General features: G+C 37.9%; 2 protein-coding genes across 3 annotated transcripts; one reads left to right on the top strand and one right to left on the bottom strand.

Annotated features, from left to right (window-relative positions):
- Positions 1-11: 11 nt before the first annotated feature.
- LOC136266418 (zinc finger CCCH-type with G patch domain-containing protein-like) lies at positions 12-3269 on the bottom strand. The gene is made up of 17 exons (XM_066061438.1): positions 3109-3269; positions 2897-2999; positions 2284-2369; positions 2151-2231; positions 2020-2097; positions 1725-1819; positions 1612-1674; positions 1492-1560; positions 1353-1444; positions 1009-1139; positions 914-957; positions 794-858; positions 610-743; positions 505-559; positions 388-458; positions 253-335; positions 12-202 (listed from the first exon to the last, which is right to left on the bottom strand). Exons 1-17 carry the CDS (start codon positions 3169-3171, stop codon positions 64-66), a joined length of 1452 nt encoding a protein of 483 aa, XP_065917510.1. The 5' UTR covers positions 3172-3269; the 3' UTR covers positions 12-63.
- LOC136266417 (syntaxin-binding protein 1-like) lies at positions 3193-16761 on the top strand. Of its 2 annotated transcripts, XM_066061437.1 has the most exons (25): positions 3193-3298; positions 3363-3412; positions 3467-3548; positions 3607-3683; positions 3788-3866; positions 3935-3988; positions 5030-5082; positions 5272-5346; positions 5652-5719; positions 6214-6379; positions 6675-6718; positions 7008-7063; positions 8755-8809; positions 8865-8928; positions 10625-10851; positions 12740-12789; positions 12852-12912; positions 12974-13022; positions 13103-13198; positions 14300-14393; positions 14480-14516; positions 14590-14641; positions 16163-16255; positions 16305-16341; positions 16536-16761. In XM_066061437.1, exons 1-25 carry the CDS (start codon positions 3271-3273, stop codon positions 16613-16615), a joined length of 1827 nt encoding a protein of 608 aa, XP_065917509.1. In that variant the 5' UTR covers positions 3193-3270; the 3' UTR covers positions 16616-16761. The 2 variants fall into 2 exon arrangements, with proteins under 2 accessions (XP_065917509.1, XP_065917508.1); XM_066061436.1 differs by having other exon boundaries at positions 3271-3412.
- Positions 16762-18009: the final 1248 nt, after the last annotated feature.

Raw genomic sequence — 18009 nt, 5'->3', positions numbered from 1 at the left:
CTACAAGATGGTTTGTGCCTGAGTACTTCACATAATTTTATATACAAGCATGCATACACTGAATTAGAATATGGCTAATTTATGTTTATTTTTGTTTTGTGATACTTTAGTTTGTATTAGTGTTTCTCTGTCTTGTAGCTGTTTCAGAGTTTTCTGTGCCTCTTGTAGTTTAGACGTAACATGTGACTCCATTTGTTTGTCTCTGCATGTTGTAACAAAAGCATGGTGTGTGCTACTAGTAGCATACTGTACCTTCCCCTGTGTCTTTGTAATGCTGATCTTAACGACTGGATTTTTTTCTCTATCACTTTCTTGTCTTCATCTAGTTTGAATAACTGCAACAATAAGTTCATTGAGCATGTGGGTGATAAGCACACTTATACTTACTTCTACATTCAAGGTTTGGCCAGACATTTTATTCACCTGAGCCTTTGCATTATCTTCAGCATTGCCAGCTTCTGAAATACTCCCATGAATTTACACATACAAAAATTGTATACATACTTGATTGTGATTGTAGTGTTTTTTCTAGAAAGTTGAAAAAGTGAGTCTCGTCTTTCTATAACACAATACATGCAGATGTGTAGTAGATGTACCATATATACATACCGGTTCTGTTGTATTGGCAGCCTTTTGCATTGCCTGTTTCCTCTTCTTGCGACAACGACGCTTTGATGGTTGCTCACCTACAGTTCGTAACTTTTTAGATTCTTTCAACTTGATACAAGCATCAAGGGATAACCCTAACATTAAATTGGTAATAGAACAAACACTGCTGTTTCCACATGGTTACCATTGGGGAGAATGACTATTTCGACAGGTTCAAGTCGACCTTCCCCTTTCTTTCCAAGACCCTTCCTGGTAGAAACAATTGGTACATACTAATTTGACCTGATTAATATCAAATGCCTACCCATAGACATAGCCCATCTTTTGTAACAATTTAGAGCCAATTCCCTGCAATGTGACGTGATACATTTTGTACTATAGTGTACTACAATACATTACATTGGTGTGTTCCTCCCAGTATCCTAGAGTGGTTGTACCAGGAGTACTGGAGATGACCTTCACCACTTCATTGTCATCATCTTCAATTTCATCTTCTTGCTCCTCTGAACTGGAACTGTCAGATGACGAGTCTACAAACATAAAAAATTCCTTGATAGGCAATAAAGAACCCTCAATTGCAAAGTTGCAACCAGCAAGTCTTTGCGAGGCTAAACCATGCTACTCAGCCATCTGAGCCAGTTTTAAGACAGCTACTATTTGAGTACTACAGTTACATAGGTACATAACTGCTAACTAAAACATGCATGTGACAGTAGTTGTACAAAATTGCAAGACACACTTACCTAATGGGTACACATTATCAAGTTCCAGATCGACATCTTCCTTAGTATCAGTATAGTGAATACCAACAGTACTAACACCAGGCTCCACTGTACTATAACACACACTAACAACACATAGATACTAATAGTACACTTGTACCTAATGATGGCTGGATGCCATAACCCATCTGTGTGCTTTGCTAAACACTTCCTTTCCAAGCTAACCTTACTGTAATATTGACAAGATATTGGATTTTTGCAGTATTTAACGATTTCTTACCTCAAATCAGCTTCATTGTATGGCAGACATTCAGAATACAAGACCACCGTGCCATGTGAGAATCTAACAGTACACTCAATGGTCAAGTGTATATCAGCAAGGGTTAATATTACTTGCATGTGTCTTCATCAAACTTGCACATTCCATCAAGGAAATAAGAACAAGGTTTCATCTTGTTGTACGTAGGGTGTGTAAACATCACTCGAACCTAAAACAAGTGTATAGCTATGATGAATAGTGGGAAAAAGTAGTAACGTATTTTGCCACTGGATTTGAAGGAATATGTGGCTACAATATGTTCTCTAGGGAAGATGCAAATTTTGTGGGCAGCTTTACCACTAAGTATATTCATGTCCCTCAAATGTTATGTACACAGCATAAAATATCAAAAGCTAGCAACTTTCATACCTTCACTTCAACATCATCATCCTCCTCCACCTCTGTGCACACCATGATAGCATTATGGTAGTTGACAGCACCCCAGGACTGGTACAATTATTATCTTATCAATATACATGATGTACACATCACAACTATACCTCCTTCAGTGGGGCTCTACATTTAGTACCACTAATGTCATCAGTGTCATTGCTAGTTGTAGCAGCACTGGTAGTGTCATTCTATGAGTGACATTTTTTAAACATCATGGTAGAAGCACTTAACTCATATTACAGTGCTAGTGTCTATTAGAGACTCGGAGATATCTGATCCTTCAAGAGCAAGAAGAAGTTTTCTTTTCTTGACTTCAGCCAAGTTATCTATAAGAGCAAAGAAGACTCATATCACTTGTGTGTGTAGACATGTGCGTGTGTGTGTGTATGCGTGCATGTTCTGTCTTATAATCAGATACAACTGTGGGGCAGCTCAACATCAGCCTGGCAGGTTCCAGGTTCAATACTTGATGCCCTGTTTCTTTGAGAATGAATGAAAGTTTTTTAGAACACAAATGTGTTCTAGTACCTATAGTTTTACTTACTCTACTCAGCTGTATAATGGGGAACAGGTGACCTATATAGCAGTGTCAGTGAGATAATATAGGTACAGTCATCCTATGGCTACAGGTTACTAATTCTTCCTGAGTAGGTTTTACTCTAATACCTAATTAAGTGGTGCAAAGGTACCCCAGTGGACAGAATTACAGGTGTAGTAGTGTTTCACAGGCTTTGATTTGTGTATATGAAAGGACCTTGCAGGTGTATGTGTGTTGTGTGTAGCACGTGTGTGTATGTGTGCATGAGTTACATCAAATAACTACATACACATGAACATCATACACACTATACACCTTGTGTTAAGCCTATCAACTCGGTGAGATCAGCTTTCAACTGTACAAGACCTTCGTCATCTTCTTGACCAGAGACTTGTAGCTGTTGCTCCACCAACTCCAACTGCACAATGAAGCCACCATAACATTATAAACTAGTCTATAATCTATTAAAACATTAAAATATTGCACTGATCACGTGATCCGAGGGAATACTGTTTATTATTGATTACTTGATCTTCGTAGGATTTTAGTTCAGTTTCCAAAGTGCGTTCGTCTGTTATAACTTGCTCCATTGTCACACTTGGTCTTCGCGTACAGTAAATCACGTCTCCGCCCACTACATCATACAGCGCACGCGTAAAAGATCACGTGTATTCGTCCCGTCTGTCAAAATGGCGTTGAAGGAGCAAGTTGCTAATCGTGAGTGTACAAAGCATGTTATTTAGTAAGTGTAGTAACTGTGCTTTCGTTTCCTTGTCACCAGGGATCTTAAAAGAGATCATTGGTCCTCTTTGTAAGTCAGGGGATTGGAAGGTAAATAACGAAACGCACTTTGAACTGTACGCCAACTTCCCGTCCACCCTTTAGATCCTAGTACTAGACCACATCACCACTCGAATCGTATCCACATGTTGTAGGATGCATGACGTGTTGGCTACTGGAATAACCTGTAAGTACTTTATATCGAGTGGAATTAATAATATAATCTGGACTACATATATAACTAGTGGTGGAGGGGCTGGAGAAGGCTAGGGAGCCACTTCCAAACATGGAGGCTATATACATCATCACACCAACTGAATCAGTTAGTATTTATGTGATTTTGCAAGTCCTAATGCTTTAATTAAACATTAACTTTTTATGCAATGAATGTTGCTAGTTTCCATTAGCATTTTTTCATTTGTGTAGTCTGTTAAAAAGTTGGTAGAAGATCTTGACTCCTCTTCTGAGCCAATGTATCAAGGAGCACACGTTTTCTTTAGTCATGGTAAGTTATTCATGATATTGCAAGTGCAACTATCTATAGTCCAATCATTGTACATGTATTTTCTGTAGCCTGTGATAAGAAAGTGATGAACAGAATTGCAGTCTCCAAGTATGCAAAACGCAGTAAGTTTATATACTCTGTGTATTGTGTCTAGATCAAGCTGGGTTCCTATCTATTATCAGTCTTTAATTGGGTACAAGTGCAAGCAATAACTAACTTTGTTGCATGCCTTGTAGCTAACATGAATGACCTTACTCAAGATGATGTTACTATACATAGTAACAACTATATGGTGGCTATAGCAACGAGTTGGGTTATTTTTAAAGTGAAGTGAAACTATCATACTCATGAAATCACTGGGGTTTCATAACGGGGAGTATTTCATAGGTATATTGTGAAGATTTTCACTAATTAATATTAAATTATTCCTTATGAATTGTCAGGGTTCACTAGATGACTAGTATGGTGCCACTATGTTTGCCCTTAATCTTGGTTTAGTCATTCGTGTAAAATTCTGCATCATATTTACTGCTATACACTACGAGTGCTACTGATAAATACAGCAGTGCAAATTTTGTAATGTCTCATGTATGTTGATTACATACACCATTTGTGACCGGATTTGCGAAAAGGTACCTTTTTCACACATAAAATTTGACCCATTTTTTCAACTTTCAAACTTAGTAACTTTTGTATCACTGCAAGCACGTATCTGTAATTTTCCATGAGTATGCCTACATTATGTGGCTACATTTTGATACAAAAAGAAAGTCAATCAGTGCAAGGAGTCAACAGTTATGACATTTCATTTGCTGGTATGTCAAACATGTGGAAAAGGTACCTTTTCGCAAATCCGGTCACATTTTTTTGTTTTCCCATTAATTATAAATTAGCTTAATGTTCAAGATCACATGCAGAGTCTGTAATTGGTAAATACAAAGTAAAGACTATAGGTATGTCGTATTTATTTCCCGTCCCTATGTGAACGTGTTAGAAAGTATCATATTAAACATAATGAATGACAGGTTTTTGTACTTTTAAACCAAATTGCTTGAGCTAGTCAATGAATAAATAAAAGTGACAAAATTATGTAATGTACTGCTAATGCATGGTAATATACATACAAAGCCAGCTGTTTGTCATTTGTGTGCTTTTTTCTCTAGAAATCAGGACACTAAAGGAGGCTGATATTTCCTTCTTACCATACGAGTCCAATGTATGTTATCTGCTACTTTTTGTGTGTGTATACACTTTGTGTGTGTACGCGCTGTGTGTGCACGCGCTCTGCGTGTGTGTGTACGTGCATGCGTGTGTGTGTACGTGCATGCCTGTGCACACATTTTGTCTTTTCCCATGTGGTGATAGTACTGTACTGTACAGAAATAAGTAGCAATGGTTATTTCAGGTGTTTCATCTGGACACACCTGATGCTTTGCTGGAGTTCTACACTCCTGGATCAACCAAGGATGATGCTTTTCAGGTGAGAAATCATCCAACCCTAGTATATAATATAGTATTGTACACTGTACATGACATGAATCAGCAATAGTTAGTATTGTACTAGAAATTTGAAGAGACTGTTATAGTATTGAATGTGATTCTTAACTGTCTATGTCTTTTAGTTCTTGTAGCTAACTGCCTGTGGCCCACACATGCACCTATACTGCACATACAAGATCCAATACCATGCTTACTGAGTCTAGCTCACCTATCCATGTGATACTGTATGAAGTTCTTGTGTGTGTGTGTGTGTGTGCTTATGTTCTTTAATAAATCATTTTATAGCTTATTCCCTTGCAAGTTGCCACCCTCTGTGCCTTCCTTGGGCTCTATCCAGATATCAGATATCGTAGGTGAGTGAAATTGAATGTCAGCGTATGTGTACATGTATGTACTTCATTGCACCTCTTTAGTGTATTTAATGACACAGTGGCTTAGTGCATTAGTAGGGAGTACAATCACACAGTTGGTTCTGTAATTGTACTGTAAAGCAACCAATGAGATAACAAGAATCACAGAAGCCACTTAAGTACAACATTAGAATGATATGCTAAGTAGCTAGCCAATCAAACAGCCAAGAATAGATTAGTGCAACAAACAATGATATTACAGTGATATTGTAAAATAGCTCAAAAACCATTATTAAAGTGCTGAAAGAATGATGCAATCACTAGTTAATGACCACACAGAACTTAACCTCATGCAGTTTACTAGTACTGCCTAATGGCACTCAAATGTGTGTGTGCGTGCATGTGTGTGTGGGTTTACCTATAGATACTATGTGTAATTATCCACTGTCTATTCGAGAAATTGTAGGATACATAAAATGTGCTGCTGTTCATTGCAGTGCAAATCATCGTACTCAGGAGATAGCTGGATCCATACAAGCTAAGTTGGATGAGTACAAGACAGAAAACAAGGATTTGGGTCGTAATCAAGGTGTCTCAGAGTTGATCATACTTGACCGAGGCTTTGATGTGACCTCTCCATTGCTTCATGAGCTGACCTATCAGGTTATTGATGGCTTTTTAGCTTAACAATGTGGGGAATGATTATTAAATGGTCTGGAATCATTTGTATGTCAAATGATAGTTTTATGCTGTAGTATAATTCTAAAGATAGTCTGATAAACAAATTACATGAAATATCAATGTTACCATGGCATTACTTGATGATAAATGTAATGTAACCTATGCTTTAGTTGTGGGCAAAGACATGTTTGAATGTTTTTCAAGTTATGATAGTTGTTTTGAATAGTTAGGGTTATTGGTGACTACTGTATGTGTGTTATACAATTTCTCTTTACAGGCTATGGTGTATGATCTGTTACCCATTGACAATGATGTGTTCAAGTTAGTTGTGTATTAGTAATGTGCAATGTTCAATGGTTTGAGAACTTTCTTTTTTTTTTTCGATTGTAATAACACCTACACACTTAGTTCTATGACTAACAGGCACTAGAATGCTTTACTTTAATGATATTGCAGCTTTCCTGCTGTGCAGCATTTTATATCTTGTATGATCATTCATGGTGTGGGCCATATTAAGTGTTCTACTTGGTACACAATACACGTATGTCATACTGATTGTTGTACTGATTATACTTTAGGCTTATTATATGTGATGAATTTTACATTGTAGATATCAAGTGGGAACACAAGCTGGAGGGAGCCATGAGAAAGAAGCTATTTTGGACGGTAAGCAGTTGTAGGTACTATATCACACAGTACAGTAGTACTGTATATAACAGGGATCATGAAGTTTTGGGCTTTTTGCTAAACCAGTCTCGTGACGACTTGGCAGCACTGGTTAAAACCCAAACATGCATTCAGAGCAACCAACACCTCCAGCAAGTTTCTATGGAATAGTAAAATTATTATGCATATCCAGCCAAGCATAGGTCAACTGTGGTTAATGCTACAGGCTTGATTTCTGCTTACATAAATACCTTTGTGTCCTTCTTTGTGTCCTATTTCTTTCTCCACTACCACATAGATGTTGACTTGTGGGTAGTTCATCATGTCCTCTTGTGGCTATCACAAGAATTGTCTGTAATTTCTGTAGTGAGTTGATTGATTGCAGAGACACTTTTGTACTATTCTTTTTTTATAATGCTGTATATTGGGTGGAACTCAGCTGAAAACAGAGCGGAATGGCCACTTCTTGTTTTATTGATAGATGTTTAGTTGCACAATTAATTATGCTTGGCACCGCACTCTTTCCTTTTATGTGGTATGCGCTTGTTCACCAGTCATAAATTATGTTGCAACTATGTAAATAAAAATAGGGACCGTAAAGTGTCTACACCTGTAACTATACTAGTGAGCATTTAATCTCTACTTCAGCCATGGCTATACAATTGACAGGTTTATATCACTGAAGTAGGAATTAAATGTTCACTAGTATTACATGTACTTGTTTCATTGCTTTTTATTTCTATATATACCACTTTAGCGTGGGCGTTCAAAGGCGCCGCTTGGTGTTTAACTCGCATATTGCCCGGGAAATATCATGGGAAAGCGGTTTGCCAATGAATTTGATACCCAGCCAGTACAAAGAATCTATGTGCTTTGACTCGTTATATTGAGCGACATAGAGCTTTGTATTGTGGGACTCGGTTTTGTAGAGGTTGCTAAGCTTAGTACATAGGCTAAGATAGAGTAGTTGGTTGTTACTAAAGGATAATGAAGACACAAAATAATTGTTTGGGCGATTGTGGATGAGTATTTCTACCCACCGCGTATCAGCCTTTGAACAGACCATGGAACAGCAAAGCTACTACTGCTACATTGAAATAGGTTAGTAACTTACAGTTCTAAGTACTTAACTTAATATAATAACTTACTTACTGTCCCAATAGCGAAGTTAGTTGGCTTAACTTGGTACAAAAATGATAACAATATAAACTCCATCCCACAATCGCAAGTTTTCAAACATTACATGTTGAAGCATAGTAACGTATTAATGACGTTTTAATGTATGGACTACGTTTTGATGGCTATTAGCCCACGCTATTAAAACCACAATCGATCTTCAGATGCTACTGTATAAAACAAATGGGATGAGTTCTCGTTAGTTCTTTCACCTATTAGGTGAGTGCGCCCCAAGTGATATATAATCACTTGTACCATGGCTGCTTGGGATTTTGCTGACATATACACCCGCAGCCCTCGGGCCTGCGGCCCTCGGGCTTTGGGTGTATATATCAGCAAAATCCTTCGCAGCCATGGTATAACTATTACATATGATCCTTACTCAATTGTGTACAGTTCAAATTTATATGTACCTGTAGAGTTGGTGCTGGCACATTCTAGATTGGCTTTTGGCATATTCTAAAAACACTGCTTAAATGACATATAGAACTGAATACATTTTTTTTCCTTTTAAGAAAATGATGAAGAGTGGATGGAGCTTCGTCACATGCACATAGCCAAAGTGTCAACGTTAGTGGTACATGTTGGCAGTACATTGTGATTATGTTGTATATATGCCATGTAGACTGGTGTCTAAGAAGTTGCAGGACTTTTTGGTCGAAAAGAAGTTAAAGAAAATAGATGCTAAGGTAAAGCTAAGCTGTCAGTGTGTTATGTTATAAGATTACACACATGTACATGTTAACAGTAAGTGTGTACATAGTTATTTTTGTGTGGTAATACATACCCTATAGTAAAAAACTTTGGTGGTAAAAAACTTTGGCGAATTTGGCGAATAGCGTTCAATTCGCCAAAGTTTTTTTTGCCAATTATTTTAGATGATCACACAAGCACAGTGAGTAAACTAGAACTTGAGATGATGGTCAGCTCGTACCACCACACAATAAAGATCAAGCTGACTTTGGAGATCTTCGAAATGTGCCCTGCACTCCTTGGGATAGCATTTCTAACCGGCTACCCATTCGCAAGTCAGCTAGTTCATCGTCTCCTGATGGATTTGGCCTAATACTTTGATATACGTGATAATCTCTGCTACTGAAAAAGTAAATACGATCGCACTCGGCATCACAGGAGATAGCGAAGTACGCACGTGGTTAGATCAGTAGCTACACTGAGTACTGCGAGGAGTACTGCTACAAAAACATGTTAATAATGCTAGCTACCTATACACTTACTACGCTACTTAACTCGTTACTGATGAGCTGACGCCTTGTCATTATCCTTACATACCGTACGGTAAAAACTTTGGTGAATATTATTCGTTCAATCGCCAAAGTTTTTTCCGCCAATTTTTTCAACAGATGGGTTTCGTCACACTTTTTTACCGCCAAGGTTTTTTACTATATGGTAATTCAGTTTACATAGCAGAGGTCATATTAAATTTATATCTGTACTGTTGTGCAGTCATAATGTCTTGACAAACCAGAATTGTCAGCTTAGGCTCCCTCTTTGTTGCTTTGAAGGGACACTGTGCCCCGGACAAATTGCACTATGGTCATGCAAACATCCAGTTTGTCCAGATTTTGTCAGTGTCTATATGATGTTATCATAAGCTCTGCACTGGAATATATATCAACTCCCTAAATGTGCTTTAATTGTTTTTGTAAGTGTAGCAAGAGCATGGCTGTTGATCACACGTAACATGCTCAATGTTATCCTAACTGTGCAGCTAGAAATACCATATAGTAAAAAAACTTTGACGGTAAAAAAAGTTTGGCGAATACCCACTATTGCAAAATTGATGGGAAAAAACTTTGGTGAATGGGGCTTCACCTGAAATTTTTTAGCTACCACGTACTGTACTGCTCGAATGCAACATTGCTACACGCGAATGCGAGTGATTCAACTCACCAATTAAGGGGCATGGCAGCCATTTCGATCGTGAGTCTTTATCCCTCACATTGAGGGATGATGACTCACGATGGAAACGGCTGCCACACCCCTTAATTAGCAAGTCTTTTGATTGTTTGTACTTGCGCGTAGCGACGTTGCATTTGAGTGGTAGCTACTGTACAGGTGTAAGCATCGTTCGCTGGTTCTAGTAATGTTGAGAGCAATGTTTGGATTTTCGTGAACTCTTGTGGGACAATGAACCTCACAACAATCAAAAGGAACACTTGGAAATACCCATGATACCTGTCACGATACTTTGATACCCATCTTTTCGACATGGCTAATCTGCTCATGTGATTGCTAAAAATAATTGGTGGATAAAACTTTGGCGATTGTAATGCTATTCGCCAAAGTTTTTTACTATACGGTAGACTGTATAGATAATCTGTACATTTGTTATGAAATGTTTTGGTATGTCTCACCATATATTAGGCTTCAGTGAAAGAGATTCACAGGATGATTCAGAGAGCTCCACAACACCAGAAGGAACTAGATCACTTTTCAATGCATGTCCACTTGGCCGGTGATTGTACAGAACTTTACAACCAGGACCTGTGTGCTGTAGAACAGGATCTGGCGATGGGCACTGATTCTAATGGTGACCCAATTGCTGAGCCTATGCAGCGAATAATGCCAACGCTATTCAACAGAAATATCACGTAGGTATTGGTATTGGGTATACAATGTAGTACGTACATTGTGTATGCATCTTATAGGAAGCCTTGTTTCTAAGACCACATATGCCGACTCATTTATCATACTGTGTGGTAGTACTGTTTAGTAGGGATCCCCCTCCTCCTAAAACACTATCCATCGTAGAATTATTATATATCATACTGTACATGATGAAAGTACCCTTGTGAAAATGTCTTAAATCTAATGTCAAGTAAAGTAATACAGAAGCACAAATATTGCATTTTTAAAAATTCACCATACTTACTGCTAGAGACTAAACTGTCATAAACCCACCATTTTAAGCCACAGTATTCTGGGATGTGCCTTTTGGGGTTCTCACAAGTCTCTGTGCCTTGCATTTCCTTTATCTTCTAGTTGTTTTTGTGTTCATGCAACGGAATTATATTGAAGCATTAATTGTCTGTATCAACACTTCCTTGAGGAGTGTATTTAGACCCCACAAATTATTTAACCCTCTAAGGTACATAAGCCGCTGTGGTGGCAAAATGAAATAAAATTTAAATGCATAATATTCAAGTAACAACAATTGTACTCACAAATATTCACAGTAAAGCAGTACCTAACGTTAGTATTATTTCTCTACTTGTTTCACAGTCTTCTTTGCCTGATTTCAGTTGAAAATCTGTCCTTGATTGACAAGAATTGTTAGTAGCTCATTTGAAGGTTCCACTCGTAAAGTTGACAACAAGGTGACCAATTTGATGCTGCTTGAACAGTGTCACAGTGGACCATATCAACTTGTAGATTGACAAACAAACTTTCTACACAAACCTCAAGGGAAACATTGCATGAGTTACACCCCTGTGTTTAAACCATTGTAGCATGGCAAAGAAACATTTCAATTGGTAAAACTTGTATACCATTTTGTTCTTTATGACGTCGGCATTCCAAAAATCTAAACTGCAAGTCTGTATGACCTTTCATATGTTAGTTATCAATTGATGAATATCAATGGCCACTATAGTGGCTTATGCGAATACAGTACATGTGTTTTGGAGCATTTTATGCAGCTTTAAGTGTTAAAGTGCTTACGGCTACTGTAAGAGGTATTAGATACCCAGTACTGTAGATCAGATACCTGTAACTACATGATCGAGCATGACAACCATACCCCTTAATAATCTAGGAGGACTTATAACGATTGAGCATGGCAACCACACCTTGTCTAAACAATTGAGCACAGTGAACATGCCTCTTATATATAATCTACAGTTGTAGCTGCATGCACTTGTAGCAATCACACATGGTGCAGTAGCTTCATTAATAATGATTAAGCACAGTGACAACGCCACTTAATGATCTAGTTTCACTTGTAGTGATGATAGGTGAAACACAAGACATGGCTCTAATAAAACTGTCACTCCAACACTATCACCATGTACAATATTCTAATAGAATACAGGTGTAGTTGCCATGTATTAGACTGCTTCCCGATCCAATGACATAAAATGAAGAAAAAGTCATCCAGCTGTGCAAGACCACGTGTTTATATGCTATCACATATCAGCTATTTGCTATAACAAATAAATAGTATATTGAAATGAAGTAGGGATGCAAGTGATAAATAATGGTATTACAAAATACAGATAGCTCTATGGGCATTGAACAAATTACATGCCAATGTAGGGATTTTCCCACAGTGCTTTGTTGTAGTACCATTGTATGCATGTGTTATGTCACTACTTTGATCCCTGCTTTATTATTTTATATGTTATAAGCATACCTGGCTATGTTTGGAATCTACTTGACTGTTGGCCATTATAACAGGTTAAAAGGTCCAGCTTCTTTAGTCCCTCTCATGAATGGTGTGTAGAAAGAAAAAAATTAACTCTGTGTGTTTTGTTTTGGCAGTGCTAACAACAAACTGCGTATTCTAACTCTTTACATTTCACTTAAAGGAGGTAAGCAAGCAAGATTTTATTCCCAAAAGAAGTCTATCACTTGCAATATTGTTGTTGTGTAGGAGTAGATCAAGAAGATTATGCTCGCTTAATGCAGCATGCAGATATCCCGAATGAGGACAGGTATTATTAGCTTAATTCAGTATGCATATCTCTAACGTGGAGTTGTCTCGTACAACTACAGGAAAGCAGTTCGTAATCTTCAACATTTAGGAGCCCGGATTTTCAATGAGGTACACAAGAATTTGTGCAGTGTTGTCTCCTGATAGAGACATCGATGCAACATGTGATTTTCTCTAACTGGATATTGTAGGGTGGCAAACAGAAGCAAAAAGAGTTAAAATGGAAGAAACGTACAGCAGAGTATGTGGCATCAAGGTGGAACCCTAGACTGAAAGATATTGCAGAGGTACACAACTAGGAGTGCTTGTGTCTTACACCCCATTCATACTACCTTCTAACCTGGGTAGAGCATGGCACAGCTCAAAACAAATTGCAGTGTGAATCAATCGAGCCATGCCGAACCAGGTCCAGTACGGCACGACAAGGAGAGGTGGGCTGGCACGGGTTGGCCCGGGATAGGATACAGTGTGAACGCATTCTGAGCTGGCCAACTCAGGTTAACAATATAACTTGCTTCTGTTGGCCACATAGTGAGTATATTCTATGCTCTACAACTGCTCTTCAAAATGGCTAAGATGTACCGTAGGTCTGGTAGACTTTGTGACAGTTACGCTTGAATGACACGTTAATACTGAGGATTTCACCAGTGTTCGAATCTGCATGACGCTGTGCGTGAGAGCGTACCAGTTACCGTGATGGCAAAAGGCTGAGTGTGCAATTACGCTAACTGCTATGCACTCACACACGGTGTCACGCAGATTCGAATGCTGGTGAAAACCTCAGTATTCCTGGCACAAGGAGATTCCACTAGCTTGAACATGGCGGCTATAACATTGTACGACTTATTTCAGCTGGTTTTATACTTCCTCGCTACAATTCTAGTGCCTTTTATTAAGTGCCTAAATTTTATTCGAAAGCTTGTGCGCTTGTTTTAGCTAATTATTATTGAGCGCTCGCACTATCGAGCTTGCATCAGACGCAGTAGTGTGAACAAGGGCCAACCCGAGTTCAATAACCCAAGTTGAAAACACTTTGGCTAACCCGGGATAGTTTGAACGGGGTGTTAAGTTGTAGTATTTTATGCTAAGTACCACTACACATCCTTTGTTGCTGTAATACAGTACATCAATTAGTAGCATTGACGATCGGTGATTAAGTGTTTTCACATCTACAAGTTAGTGTATGTTTTATTAGGGTGATTATTTTATTAGAGGAATTGTATGTTTTGTTAAGAGTATTTCTTCACAGGGCTTAACTATCAGACATTTTATCATTGTCTTGGAGAGGGGTTAGGGGATACTGTAGAATAACAACTTGCTATTATACAAAATACCATACATTAGAATGGTTGTGGATTGTGATCACTACATAATGCTGTCCTTCTTAGTACGCCATATCTAATGGTTTGGATGATTCACTGTATCCCTACCTGAGGGGACGTAGCAAGAAGACCACCCCTGCCTCACAACCATCGCCATCCTGTAAGGAGACTATATTAGTTGTGTCTCTGTACTAAGAATAGTACCTATGAAGTCACTAATAAATTGTGTTTGATCTTGTCTTCCAGTATCTGGTCAAAGCAGTGGAGGAGGAGGAGCTTCAAGGTGAGTTTGCACGCTCTAGAATACTGAATAACAAATTATGTCCAGTAGTTACCTTACTTTTTGTTCTATGTAGTGTACGGTGGCAGTGGACTAAACCTTCTGGCTCTGTTGAAAAACCTACGGAGGTAATGTGTTTTGTAATTAGTACAATAGTAATTAATACTTTTGACAAGAGCTGAGTTTCACCAATAATCAGTACTGAATGGTAACTTAGCAATTGGTAATTAGGTAATTGCCTGTATTGGTAAGAGCACTACTAAGTGCCAATCTTTTGATGGAACAATACAGCTCGTACCTTTAATGAGTTGTTATTCTGAAGCAGTGATTTAGATATAGTGGTACACAATCGTTTTATCCACATAGAATAAATGAAACAGCTATATATAGCACTTTAGACTTTAAGAAAATCAGTTTCCAATTGCATTGTTGCACATTTTTTAAAGGAGCATGCTACTTATGGTATAAGATCAAAGTCATATCTGGATCCTGGGGGATGTAGGCCCCTCCTTTGACTTATAGGACAATATTACCACCAATACGGGCTAGGAATTATTCACACTGTATTGAAGTACAGAATGTCAATGTATTAATAAAAGACAACAGTTATATATGTACTGAACTGTGCACTGTGAAGAAATTGGAGGCATAATTGTGTTTCGTTTGAGATATTCTAATAGAGCAGTCACTACTCTAATAGAACATTAATTACAAATGGTAACAATACTGACTCATTTTTATATGCACTTAGTACTATTATCCATCAAATATATAGATTTTATCTCAGAAAAACTATAATCGCTCTTCAGATCCAGGAGTCCAATTATAAAAGTATTCTCAGAGTCCAGAGGAGGTTGGACACAATATAAGCGCTACTAAAAACTATTACCGTTAATTGCATATTTCCAATACCAAGATGAGGATTAAGTGATAAAGAAGGTATTAGCAACAGACACACCTGTTTTTTGTGATATACAACAGAATTCTTATTGAAACACTAGTGCTCAAGTTTCCTGTTCTCCAATCAATTCTCCGTGAGGCCAGGCTGGCGGCATCTGCTTTTTCTTTTTTTTTTTTTTTCAGTTTACTTGGAGGCAATTTCAGCATCCATATTACTTTCTTCAATGTTTATTCGGCTCAACTACAACCACGTCAAGTGTCCTTATAGCCTTATAGTTCTACCCATCAGTTTATCCATAGATAACTGACAAAACTTGCAACACACGTGATCCCTCAAGATTTCAACAACGATTTACGGGCTTGGAGTAGTGGGGTTGAATGGGGTAGATTGCCCTAAAATACTAAACTTGAGGTGCACTTTTGAATGGTGCTTGTTAAAATTTTGTTGAAGGCTTGGTTATACTTTCAATACAAATATATGCGCTCACGTATGCCGTGTCCAGCCTCCTCTGCTCAGAGTCTTAGAATGTAAGTGTCCTTCATTTATTAAGTTACAGTATACCAACCAAAGTTATGTGAAGTATAGCCTTTGTACCATGGAATTCTATTCTAATGAAATAAATGTTACCCTCCCCAAACCAACAGTGTCTCTACATCCACCTGTTGTCTCCATAATCCTTGTGTTATCACTTTGTGCACTAGCTATAGGTGTAGTTAGAATTTTTTTTAATGTTTTGTTGTCATTGTAGGCTCCTAGTGCTAAAACTGGTGAAAAAACATCCAAATTTATTTTCTTCATCATTGGAGGGATGTCCTATTCAGAGATGAGAGCAATCTATGAGGTAAATACTGATATTGTTAATACTTGATGTAGTTTATTCTTAATTATAGGTTGCTAAGGCTAACCCCAGCTCTGAACTTATCATAGGTAATTTGTGTGTGTGTGTGTGTGTGTGCTTCCTGCTGGGTACTGATCCTACAGATTTACCTGTACCAACTTTTAGCACATGGTAGTGCACAGGTTGCCCATTGTTCTTCTGGGTAGGCATGTCCATTTGCACAGCAGCAGGCTGTGTGTATCCATGTGTATGTATCTCCATTGTGTGTGTTTACTTTCCCCAGGTTCTACTCATTTGCTAACTCCAGAGATTTTCTTGTCACAACTGAAGCAAATGAAAGCACCAACTGGTGGCTCCCTGTAAAATAATACAGTCTTTGAACTTAGAATAACGTTTTGTGTTTGCTGTCAAGATGCTGGCTCCAATGTGTAATGCAAGAATATTAGAATGAATAATGTGTGTTGTCATTTCCTACTAGTTATGTTGGTATACTGGCCTCTTGTATAGAATCATCAGAACTTGTAAAGAGAAGACCCATAAAGTACTAGTGTCATACTAACAGACTGGTCAATTTGCAGATTGGACTACAAAAAGACTATCCCTTTATGATCACCTGGTTTATTAGATAATATTTGATTTGTATAATCCCTTTCCGATTAGTCTTAGCAGTAGTGCTGCCAGAGTCGCCATGCAAAAGGAAATCTTGCAATACTGCTTCAGTTTTTGTGTAGCATTTATAAAGGAAGCAAGTCAAAGAACTACATTGTACATGTATGCTTACACTTAGCAGTCTATAAGGACTTGGTGCACAATGGTATGTCATGAGACCAAGAAAATGTATGCAACATACCAGTGTGTTATAACAGGTGCAATTTTCATGAACTCCATGTTCCACTATATATCCAAATGAAATGATCTTTACAGTGGAGTGTTGTCCACCATGTATGGCAGTCCACATAACCAAAATTGCCCCAGCCGTTGCTGAGATGCAAGCACAAACATTGTGTTTTTTTAAATTCTTCCTTTTCTGTAACATGATTTGCTCTGTGTTATTATTCTTGGTCACCAGCTTTACCAACCATAGGAATGCAAGGGTCATCCAAGTTTTAGCTCACTTGTACATAATGATGACTTGGACTCCCTTCACTATAGACACACCACTGCTCCAATACCCACATTTCTGCAGTGGTCATATAGCTACCATGATCGAGAAGATAGTTAGTCTGGCTGCCTCATGCAGTAAAGCTGGTGACAGCACTGCTCAATTTTAAATGTGAAGCTGATTGTTAGCTTCAAAGGTAGCCACCCACTCCCTTTTCACAGTAGTGCAAGTCCTGTATATTATAGTTCTGTGGCATATAGATTATACACAGTAAAATATACATTGTATGCAAAGGCAGTGTGTAAATGAAGGTTGTGAATTGCTTTATCTAGCTTTTTGACTGATCATTCAGGTACACTAATAATCCATCTTTGTTACTATGAAAAAATTAATGTTTTGCTGAAGAGTTGATGTCAAATCCAGAATTTATAAATAAAAATTAATGTCAACCCAATAGAAATCATAAAAATATTCTATGTTAACTATATTCTGAATACCAGTTGGTCTGTAGATGGTGATAGCTAGATTACACTAGCTTTCATTCTGTCCATTACACATCTTTACATACAGAGATCAGTACATGAAGCATATCTGCGTTTAATCCAGTTATTCCAACTTTAGGAGGCAAGCTGTAAACAGTTCCTCATGTGTTAAT

Source organism: Dysidea avara, chromosome 9, assembly GCF_963678975.1.
Source record: "Dysidea avara chromosome 9, odDysAvar1.4, whole genome shotgun sequence".
Taxonomy (NCBI): domain Eukaryota; kingdom Metazoa; phylum Porifera; class Demospongiae; order Dictyoceratida; family Dysideidae; genus Dysidea; species Dysidea avara.
Note: the sequence above shows the minus strand (reverse complement) of the source record. Positions and strands in the feature narration are given on the sequence as shown.